This window comes from Rhinoraja longicauda, chromosome 22, assembly GCF_053455715.1.
Source record: "Rhinoraja longicauda isolate Sanriku21f chromosome 22, sRhiLon1.1, whole genome shotgun sequence".
NCBI lineage: Eukaryota > Metazoa > Chordata > Chondrichthyes > Rajiformes > Arhynchobatidae > Rhinoraja > Rhinoraja longicauda.
The window spans coordinates 13,158,291-13,170,377 of NC_135974.1; the positions used below are offsets into that span (position 1 = coordinate 13,158,291).

The 12,087-nt window shown below is 43.6% G+C and overlaps 1 protein-coding gene across 1 annotated transcript in view; it reads left to right on the forward strand.

Moving 5' to 3' along the window:
• The first annotated feature begins 4,032 nt into the window (after nt 1–4,032).
• The window catches only part of LOC144604394 (DNA topoisomerase 1-like), an 88,055-nt gene continuing 80,000 nt past the window's right edge, over nt 4,033–12,087 (forward strand). Inside the window, exons 1-2 of the mRNA XM_078418746.1 lie at nt 4,033–4,197; nt 4,329–4,353. Coding sequence (XP_078274872.1) covers nt 4,174–4,197; nt 4,329–4,353 — 49 coding nt within the window. The 5' untranslated portion in view covers nt 4,033–4,173. The remainder of the gene's footprint in view (nt 4,198–4,328; nt 4,354–12,087) is intronic.

The window sequence follows — 12,087 nt, forward strand, 5'->3', positions numbered from 1 at the left end:
TACTGCATTCAAACAGGCCCTTTGGCCCACCCAGTCCACGCCAACCAGCGATCACCCCGTTCACTGGCTCTATCCTACAGACTGGGACAATTTATAGAAGCCAACTAACCTACAAACTTGTAGGTCTTTAGAATATGGGAGGAAACTGGAGCACCCGGAGAAATCCCACGCAGTCACAGGGAGAACGTACAAACTCCATACAGCCGGCATCTGTAGTCAGGATCAGTTTCCTCCCACATTCCAAAGACGTACAGGTTTGATGAAGGGTCCCGACTCAAAACATCATATGTCCACATTTTCCAGAGACACTGCCTGATCCACTGAGTTACTCCAGTAATTCATGTTCTTTAGATCACATAACGTGGGGTTAATGTACTGATATGGATTGAAAGTTGGTATCAGGCAGATGTGCGAATAAATGAGTCTTTTGTGGATTGGCAGGTTGTGACTGGTGTAATATAATGGGCATCAGTTCTTGGGTCTTAGGTTTTCAAAATAGATGTGTATGTATTATACACGTATATATATATATATATATATATATATATATATATATATATATATATATATATATATATATATGTGTGTGTGTATATATATAGAGATAGAGATAGATATATATATATAAATGATTTAGCTGAGGGAGTCAAGTGTTACATTTCCAGATTTACTGACAATAAAAAATTCAGTGGGATTATAAATGGAGAAGAGCCTGTAAAGATGCTTCAAAGTGAGTAGGAAAGAACTGCAGATGCTGGGTTAAAGTGAAGGTAGGCACAAAATGCTGGAGTAACTCAGCAGGACAGGCAGCATCTCTGGAGAGAAGGAATGGGTGACGTTTCGGGTCGAGACCCTTCTTCAGACTGATGTCAGGGGAGTGGGTGGGACAGAGATAGAATGTAGTCGTAGACAGTAAAACAAGTGGGAGAACTTGGAAGGAGGAGGGGATGGAGAGGGAAAGCAAGGGCTATTTGAAGTTGGAGGTCAATGTTCTCAGTGAAATATGAGGTGCTGTTCCTTCAAATTGCGCTGGGCCTCACTCTGATAATGGCGGAGGCCCAGGAAAGAAAGGTCAGTTTGGGAATGGGAGGGGGAAGTTAAAGTGCTGAGCAACCGGGAGATCAGGTAGGTTAAGGCGGACTGAGCGGAGGTGTTCAGGTTGGTCTCGCCGATGTACAGAAGTTGACACCTGGAACAGTGGATACAGTGGATGAGGTTGGAGGAGGTGCAAATGAACGTCTGCCTCACCTGAAAAGACTGTTTGGGTCCTTGGATGGAGGTGAGGGGGGAAGTAAAGGGACAGGTGTTGCATCTCCTGCGGTTGTTGGGGAAAGTACCTAGGGAAGGGGTGGTTTGGGTGGGAAGGAACAAGTTGACCAGGGAGTTCGGAGGGAACGGTCTCTGTGGAAAGCAGAAAGGGGTGGAGATGGGACTATGTAGCCAGTAGTGGGATCCCTTTGGAGGTGGCGAAAGTGTTGGAGGATTATATGCTGTATACCGGCTGTACATCAGCGAGACCAAGCGCAGGCTTGGCAATCGGTTCGCTGAGCACCTCCGCTCAATCCGCCTTAACCAACCTGATCTCTGCCATTGTCAGAGTGAGGCTCAGTGCAAATTGGAAGAACAGCACCTCATATTTCGCTTGGGTAGCTTACACCCCAGCAGTGTGAACATTGTCTTCTCTAACTTCAAATAGCCCTTGCTATCCCTCTCTCTCCATCCCTTCCCCCTTCCAAGTTCTCCCACTAGACTTGCTGTCTCCAACTACATTCTCCCTCTATCCCGCCCACTCCCCTGACATCAGTCTAAAGAAGGGTCTCGACCCGAAACATCACCCATTCCTTCTCTCCAGAGATGCTGCCTGTCTCGCCCGCTTCAAAGTGACACAGACAAGCTGAGAGAATGGCCTAGGCAATGCTATATAATGTGGAAAATGTGAAGTTATGCACTTTGTTGCACATTTGGGATAGGACAGGTTTGGAGGGATATGGACCAAATGCGGGCTGATGGGAGTTGTGTAGCTGGGACATGTTGGCCGGTGTGGGAGAGTTGGGCCAAATGGCCTGTTTCCACACTGATTCACTCTATGACTCTACGGCTGTAAACAAAAACAGCAGAGAAGGATTTAAATGTTAACAGGCTGGGTATTGTTGATGTTCAAAGGGACCTTGTTATCTTTGTACACAGGTCACTGAGAGCCAACAAGTGATGAGGAAGGCTCATCCTCATCTAACATGAGAGGAGAGATTAGTATGAGATGATTTGAGTACAGATCTCTTAACTGTCTGGCAGAGAAAGTACTGAGGCAGGTTAGCTAACAATTTTTAAATGGCACTTGGATAGTTTGACAGTCCCCTAACCTCATCTACTGTATTCGCTGTTCCAAATGTGGACTCCTATATATCGACGAGACCAAGCGCAGATGCGGCAATCATGTTGCTGAACACCTTCGCTCAGTCTGCATCAGCTTATGTGATCTCCCGGTTGCCAAACACTTTAACTCCCCTTCCCATTCCCTTACTGACCCCTCTGTCCTGGGCCTCCTCCATTGTCAGAGTGAGGCCAAATGTAAATTGGAGGAACAGCAGTATGAATATTGATTTCTCTATCTTCAAGTAACCCTTGCATCCCTCCCTCTCCCACCCGAGTCATCATACTAGTTTTACTGTCATTCCACTGTCTGTATAAACCCGTTATCACCTATCCCACTGCCAACAATGGATCATTGTGAGCCCCACATTTTCTTGATTATCGCTGCTTCCTGCATATCTTCCACTCATTTATTCTAAGTGCTGTCTACAGCTCTCATTCCCCTTTCCTCGGACTCTGAGTCTGAAGAAGGGTCACAACCAAAACGTCACCTATTCCATTTCTCCAGAGATGCTGTCTGACCCACTGAGTTTCTCCAGCTTTTCGTGTTTGTACGGTTAGGTACATGGATAGGAAAGATTTAAAGGGGCTATGGGCCAAACAAACCCACCGGCAAATGGGACTAACTTGGATGGGCATCTTAGTCAGCATGGATGAGTTGGCCAAAGGCCCTGTTTCGATGCTGCATGAATCTAAAAGACTACATCGCTATGTGTCAAATTTGATTTGATAACTTCTTTGTATGTGGTTTTAAAATGTACATTTTGACAGATACTGCAATGGAATATGTTGTTACATTTACCTACAATTTTTATTGCCTGATTGAAATTAGTTAAAGGTATTAGGTAAATGCAAATTACAAGTAAAATCTGGAGCAAATTAACCATCTTTTATGATGATTAGGTACTGACATCAGCTGAAACAACTGTGACATCATTTTATTTAATGGATAATGCTGGTAGATATTTTTTTATTTCAAAAGGAGGGAAAGGATGATGTTTTTTAATATATATATACAAAATATGATTGCAGCTGCTTGAAAGACTGGGGATTATTTATTTTCAAATCCTTCCCAGGCGAAAGATTACAAAATGTTTCTGGGCAAGGAGTTTGATGGTGCGAAGGGGTTTTGAGGAGGGTAGGGATAGAGAGAAAGGAAGTGCACTGCATGCCTTGAAATTGGAGCTTGACATGTGGGTGGACCGAAAGTGAAACTTGCACTGCGGTGCATGCGCAGTGTGCTGAAACTGGGACTTAGTCTCTGCGCGGCTTTGGACGGCGCGGCGAGGCCGAGCACTGGTGCATGCGCAGTGTGCTGAAACTGGGACTTCGTCTCTGCGTGGCTTTGGACGGCGCGGCGAGCGCCCCCCTTCACCCAGCCTTGGTGCATGCGCAGTGTGCTGAAACTGGGACTTAGTCTCTGCGTGGCTTTGGACGGCGCGGCGAGCGCCCCCCTTCACCCAGCGCTGGTGCATGCGCAGTGTGCTGAAACTGGGTCTTAGTCTCTGCGTGGCTTTGGACGGCGCGGCGAGCGCCCCCCTTCACCCCAGCACTGGCGCATGCGCAGTGTGCTGAAACTGGGACTTGGTCTCTGCGCGGCTTTGGACGACGCAGCGAGCGCCCCCCTTCACCCAGCACTGGTGCATGCGCAGTGTGCTGAAACTGGGACTTAGTCTCTGCGCCGTGCGCTGGACCGGCTCAATCTGAGGCAGCTCCTTGGTGCGACTACAACTCCTATTATAAAACTCTCAGCGGCCCAAGTTAGGGGGTGGGAAGTGCATAAAAACACATTTCCTGAAAAAAATGAGCCTTGATCATCTCTCCCAGGTAGGTGAATTGATTAATTCCATCCCCAGTTTTGGAAACTTGTGGACATTTTTTTTCACCCTTCTCGTTTTTGATGCTGTTGGCTTTAAAAAAAGTTGTAACCTGTATTTTTTTTTTGGTTTTCGTTGTAGGTCAACACGGATTGTCGGTTGAACGGTGAGTATTTGGGCCCGAGGGGGTGCAGGTGGTGTTTTATTCTGTCTTTTAATGTGGAGAACAAGAGGATCAGACATGGCGTCCAGAGACTAAGTCCCGTCGACGTGCCCGCAAGCCCTATTGTTCAAACCGAGCCCTAAAATAACCGCCTTGCAAACCCCTCCTGGACCCCAAACCTCCTTCAATCGCTTCTACAGCAGCCCGAGTCCGGGATCCGGGGCTCAGATGGTCTCTGGCTCCCTTCGTCTTGCCGTGATGGCGAGGGAAAAGCCGGCTTTTCGGCCGTTAGGACTTAGTCTCTGCGCCATTTTCTTTTGCCCTTCTCTCTGGGTTCCTTCGTGCATGTTGCAAGAGCGAGGCTCCCACACTGGAGCTACAAAACGTAGCAGGGCATTTAAACAGGCCCTGGCAGAGCCATAACAAAATACAAAAAAAAAATAACACCATGGTGCTTTAAATTGCTGGAAAAACTAGAGTTTTGTTGCATTTGAATTATTTTTTGCTAGGGGAAGCAAACTAAAATTCCAGCACTTGCTGATTTGCATTAGTATTTCGTAAAAGCATTATTTTTTATAAAAAGAACAGTATTTGGTGTGATCATGTTTTCTCAGATGAAAGGTTATAAGCATCGTTTTCCTGTACGGATAAAAGCCGGGTGTTTGAATTTCCCGGGGTAATATTGTATCAAAAACAATTGGGTTATATTATATCAAAAACAATTGCTACCATACAAAGATGCATATACTTCCAGAAGGTATCCCAGAGTTTATTGTTTATGTTTTTAATTTTTAAAGACAGATCTGAAATTGCGATAGTGATCTCCACATCTTCATCGGACTGACGTGCAAAGTTTGCAATAATGTCCCGTGCAGCTGTTGGGAGATCTTTAAAACTTTTTTGCTTGCTTTGCAAGGGCAAAATAAGTGTTTTCACCTTTACTAAAGTCGGGGATGCAGCTGATAAAACTGCAGCAAAGGCAATAAGCCAGCTTTTAAAAATATGTTTGTGATCTTTATTATTTTTAACGCTTTTCCACCTTCACATCAGATGGGAGTACACTGAATGTTCTTACTAAGCATTGGAGCATTATATTCAGTGCCCTTTGCTGATTAGATTACAAGATTTCGTATGAAAAGATTGTTTTAGTTATAATTAGAAGTTGTTACATGAAAAATATCCTTCACAAAAATAGAATCTTCCAGGCTGTACCTGTTAAAAAGAGATCCCAGGTGAATTAGGCATGGATGCTCTATGACTTTAGAAACATAGAATATAGGTGCAGGAGTAGGCCATTCGGCCCTTCGAGCCTGCACCGCCATTCAATATGATCATGGCTGATCATTCAGCTCAGTAGCCTGTACCTGCCTTCTCTCCATACCCCCTGATCCCTTTAGCAAAAAGGGCCACATCTAACTCCCTCTTAAATATAGCCAATGAACTGGCCTCAACTACCTTCTGTGGCAGAGAATTCCACAGACTCACCACTCTCTGTGTGAAGAAATGTTTTCTCATCTCGGTCCTAAAAGACTTCCCCCTTATCCTTAAGCTGTGACCCCTGGTTCTGGACTCCCCCAACATCGGGAACAATTTTCCCGCATCTAGCCTCTCCAACCCCTTAAGAATTTTATATGTTTCTATAAGATCCCCCCTCAGTCTTCTAAATTCCAGCGAGTACAAGCCCAGTCTATCTAGTCTTTCCTCATATGTAAGTCCCGCCATCCCAGGTTACAGACTGCATTATGTATCATCGTGAATTAATATTCACGTAAAATCATAATAAGATTTTAGTGTGACAGGGTGTACGTTCATTGCTAAGTTAGCATTAAGTACAGAGTTCCTTGTTTTTAGATTCGAACTGCACAATAGGAATTGGATTGCGAGTTGCAGACCATTCAAAATAGAATGTAGACAGAAAATGCTGGAGTAACTCAGCGGGTCAGGCAACATCTCTGGAGAAAACAAATAGGTGGCGTTTCGGCTCTCAACCCGAAACCTCAATTATTCCTTTTGTCCTGAGATGCATGCTGCCTGTCTTGCTGAATTACACCAGCATTTAGTGTTTATCTCCAATGTAAACTAGCATCTGCAGTTCCTTCCTACACATTAAAAATAGGATCTGTTTGGTGAAAGGTACCATCCCTCAGTTAATAATGCTGGTCAGTGACTTGTTATAGCCTCAGGTGTGCTTTAGATTTGACTTTTCATTTATAGAACAAGGTTTGATATCGCTTGGGGGTTATTACCAATTTGAACATCAGTGATTTATTGATCACAGAGTGGGATGTGGTTTCAAGGCTGCTCTCAATTACTTTGACAGGTAGGAAATAAATTAATCATCGGTCTTGCGCCCTAAACGTGTGCAAACGCCAATTGCTGGTTATCCTGGATCAAGTTGTTAGATCCATTGAAGTTAGTGGAACTGAATGTGCATGTTTTTTGGGGGGGGGGGGGGGGGGGTGGATGAGGTGGTGTAAAAACAATTGACAGCTGCTATACTTCCAACACCAGGGACCAAGGATTACTCTTCCCCCAATCATTCGTCATGTGTTTTCATTTCTGTGGTCCTTTTGAACATTGAGAGTTTGCAGTAAAATTAAACTATCACCGAGGAGCTTAGGCCAGTTCTTTTGAACTTGCATATTTCAGCGAATGTCAATGGAAGGGAATCCGAAGCTGGAACCCTGAGGCAATAGGCTATATGGCTTCAACTACCTACTTTCTGCACTTGGATCAGCTATTTCAGCATTAGATGTGGACTGAATCTGTGAGGATTTTAGTTCATTCAGAGCTGGGAGCTACATTTATCAGCGCCAATGTGGCAGAAACGACTATATCTGACTTTTGCATTACATTCTTGAAAGTGATCCTGCGGAGAACAGATTGATAATGAATTTTCGTAGTGGTATTTAGTTTAGAGATAAAGCATTTGTTGACTGAAGATCAAAGCTGGAGCAAGCCTAGGCTGTCGATTTACCAACTGTGTTAATAAGGGAATTCATTTGTTTAAATAAATGTGTTTATATTCTTAAATCAAGGTGTGATATGATTCCTCTGACACAGCTTTCTACCAGGCCTCAGAATGTGATTTGTAGGCATCTGACTTACATTAGGGACAACACAGCAAAACACTGGTCACTCCATGAGTGTGTTATGGACCTGTTGTGTTTTATTGAAGTGAGATCGGGCCTGGTCTGAAACCAAGAATCAAATCTGGAGGAGACTTTAGATAACTTAGCGTACCATCCGTTATCCATTTGAGAAATATGCTTTTAATGGTGTTAGGGAATTTGGTTTGGACTTGGCAAAGTGGTTGTTTGCCCAATGGTGTTCTGACATCTGTTATTGCTCCAACTTCTTCCCCACAATTAAGCACTGCAACCTTCAAATAAGCTCTGAACTACATAGACTTGAGGGCATTAGTTTTGACTTTTTGCATTATTATTTTGTGTGTGTGTATATATAATATATATAGATATTTTGTGTGTGTGTATATAGATATATTTATGTGGGTGTATATTTATCTCTATCGTATTGTTTACACTACGATTTTTACATATTCTGTTGTGCTAGTGCAAGTAAGAATTTCATTGTTCTATTTGTGACAAATGACAATAAACCAGTCTTGACTCTCTCTTGACTCTTCAACTCTCTTACTGAGCGCGGACTCCACTCTCAGCTTTTGTGTTGAGTTTGTGGCTATCATGGAGCATCATCCACGCCCTGAGTTGCTTCTGTGTAAAAGGCAATTTTATTTTGGACATGAATGGGTGCAGGTAAAAGGGATTGTGGTGACCATTCGCTTGGTTCTGGATATAACCACTCCATTTCGAGTTCAGTTCACTGGTATGCCCACCAGCTGTGTGATGGAGGAGTCACTCTGCTCCAGTCGGGTATTTGCATTCATTTACCTGCTTTCTTAAAAACACTCAACTTCTCTTCTATTGTATTGCATTTAGTGAAGGGCTTTTACATCAGCATGGACATAGTCCGAAGAAAGGTCTCGACCCGAAACGTCACCCATTCCTTCTTTCCAGAGATCCTGCCTGTCCCGCTGAGTTACTCCAGCGTTCTGTGTCTATCTTCGGTTTAAACCAGCATGCAGTTCCTTCCTACACATAGATATATTTTAGATGTTCAATCAGTTTGCCAGACTTTTCATGCTCCTTCTTGCTCTTACCTCCCCCTTAAAGCCAAATTATATTTTTTATTAGCAAAAACAAAGGAAGTTAGTGGATCAGGCAGCATCTTTGGTGGGAATGGAGGGGTGACGTTTCGGGTTTGGGACCCTTCTTCAGATTACAAGCCCCGACCAACAAATTGTCCTTTGAACTTGAACTGATCGATAGGTTTGATAGCAAATCGTGAACCGAAGCTCAACACAAATATTGTAGCTTTGTTAATATTGTGTAAATAGTTGTGCCAACATCTGTTGTGGCAGTGTTAATGTTCTGCATTATTATAGGTCGGGTATACACAGCAGTGAGAACAATGTCATTCATCTGAATAAATCTCTAAATTCCGGCCTGATTTCAATTTGTTTTTTCCTGGTGATGGTGCAGAAAACAGATGAAGAATAAAGACGATTGAATGCTTCTGATTCAAAGGTGGAGCAGATGGGTGGAGTAAAGAAGTGTGAAAAAGATTTGATTTTGCACCTGTAGAAAGAGTAATTTGCTCGGCCCCATATAGGCATTGTAGTAAGGCAAACAACAAATGATGAGTGTCCATCTCTAGACAGATGAGAAATCTATTTAAAGATTTGGATGTGAGCAGGGAGCCTGTGGAACATGGTCACATGGCCTTTTTTACATGGATAGAATTAAATTTAGAGAAAAGGGAATATTACGGAAGGGAAGTATTACTTCTCTTCCGTTGTGTTACATTTAGTGTAAGGGGCGACACAGTGGTGCAGCAGTAGTGCTGCTGCCTTACACACCAGATACCTGGGTTTGACTACGGGTGCTGTTTGTGCAGAGTTTGTATGTTCTTCCTGTGACTGCATGGGTTTTCTCTAGGTGCCCTAGTTTCCTCCCCCACCAAAGATGTACAGGTTTGTAGGTTAATTGGATTTGGTAGAATTGTAAATGGTCCCTAGTGTGTTGGATAGTGCAAGTGTGCTGGGTGGTTGCTGGTCCATGCGGATTCAATGGGCCAAATTTACTTTGGCAAGGACATATTTTTGATGTTCGATCAGTTTGCCAGACCTTTTATTCTCCTTCTTTCCTTTGCATCCCCCTCAACTTCTTACTTTGTGCAAAAGTTAATATTTCTATTTTTATCCACACTCTTGCACTTGTAACTTGTATGCTTGGGTACTTTACCTCTTTGTTCAAAAATCCAAGGTCTAAAATTGTTCTGATGTCAATACAAATTTTTAAACTCTTAGCTTTGGTGCTTGAGCAAATGGGATTTGGAATGTGTCTGATTGGAATTATCAGTGCATTTTGAACTTCACGAGGAAATTGTAGTAATTTGGATGATACTAAGTTATGTAGTCTAGTTTTTCCCCCCACATCGTGACCAGTCTGCATGAGTAGTGTATTGCCTTCAATTTTAAGGTGATGTCTTGTTTATTTACTTTGTGTGTTGAAATGTGTTTTCGTGTGGCCATATAAAAGGATATCATCGAGCTTAATAGCCAGATATCTGTTGTTTTTCCACTAAATCTGTAAATCTCTGTTGGATAGACGGCTACCTGTTGTGAGATGGTAACAGGTCTTTTGTCCAGTAGCCTTTTGCAATGTAGTTATGTTGACAGATTGCAATCCAAATCACTCTTAGTTGGTCTCTGTATATGACCCATCCCTGATTTTATTTTTGCCCGTCAAATAACAAGGTTCATTTATACAAAAATGCCAAAGAAGAAAGTTTGGTGAGCTTGTTTGAAGAATGTGATTAATGCATCAATGCTCTTTTCCCGAGCCAGTGGAGACAGACTAATTTAGTTGGCTCAAAATGTAACAGTTTAACTTGCCTCTTTGAATTGGTCGTTTTGGTGGTCTGTTTCCCTGATGTGGACAATGAAGAGGTCACGTTAAAACATGTCTTGGGGGATGGGCACTGAATTATGTCTATGGATGGAGGTCAGGCAGTGCTCTTATGACAATGGTGAGTTGTTCTGTCCTTGTATTTCTGTATTAGTAGCGCTTTGTTGGAATCTGAATGGATGATTCTGCATGTTTGGTGACAGTCTTGGTAAAGATAAAGAGATCAGCTGCACGTACTTACCCAAAGCATTCACCCACAGTATCTGGAGACACAAGAGACCGCAGATGCTGGAATCCAGAGCAAAGGAAAGTGCTGGTGGAGATACAAGTAACTGCAAATGCTGAAATAGCGAGCAAAACACAAAAATGCTTGTCGGAACTTAGCTGGTCAGGCAGTGTCAGTGGAGTGGGGTGTGCGGTGACGATTTAGGTCGGTGCCCTTCAGTATCCTGTCATGTTGAGTTCCTCCGCCAGTTTATCTGCCCCATCCATCACCTATCCACATTCTCCAGAGATGCTGCCTGACTAGCTGAGTTACTCCAGCACTTTGCCCTTTTCTGACTTCCACATGGTTCACTTTGCAGCAGGTTGAAACAGAATGGACCTGCCTTCACCAGAAGAATTGAAAACACTTATCTGTGAAAAAGCTTATCCAGAATGTAAAATGACAATAGACAATAGACAATAGACAATAGGTGCAGGAGTAGGCCATTCAGCCCTTCGAGCCAGCACCGCCATTCAATGCGATCATGGCTGATCACTCTCAATCAGTACCCCGTTCCTGCCTTCTCCCCATACCCCCTCACTCCGCTATCCTTAAGAGCTCTATCCAGCTCTCTCTTGAAAGCATCCAACGAACTGGCCTCCACTGCCTTCTGAGGCAGAGAATTCCACACCTTCACCACCCTCTGACTGAAAAAGTTCTTCCTCATCTCCGTTCTAAATGGCCTACCCCTTATTCTCAAACTGTGGCCCCTTGTTCTGGACTCCCCCAACATTGGGAACATGTTATCTGCCTCTAATGTGTCCAATCCCCTAATTATCTTATATGTTTCAATAAGATCCCCCCTCATCCTTCTAAATTCCAGTGTATACAAGCCCAATCGCTCCAGCCTTTCAACATACGACAGTCCCGCCATTCCGGGAATTAACCTAGTGAACCTACGCTGCACGCCCTCCATAGCAAGAATATCCTTCCTCAAATTTGGAGACCAAAACTGCACACAGTACTCCAGGTGCGGTCTCACCAGGGCCCGGTACAACTGTAGAAGGACCTCTTTGCTCCTATACTCAACTCCTCTTGTTACGAAGGCCAACATTCCATTGGCTTTCTTCACTGCCTGCTGAACCTGCACGCTTCCTTTCATTGACTGATGCACTAGGACACCCAGATCTCGTTGAACTCCCCCTCCTCCTAACTTGACACCATTCAGATAATAATCTGCCTTTCTATTCTTACTTCCAAAGTGAATAACCTCACACTTACCTACATTAAACTGCATCTGCCATGTATCCGCCCACTCACACAACCTGTCCAAGTCACCCTGCAGCCTTATTGCATCTTCCTCACAATTCACACTACCCCCCAACTTAGTATCATCTGCAAATTTGCTAATGGTACTTTTAATCCCTTCGTCTAAGTCATTAATGCACTGGAATTTACAATGAGCCTGAAATGGGGATGGCTCACATATGCAGGGGGAAACGAGTCGGTTGTCTTTGCAGTAGAAGTTTTTTTAATGGCATA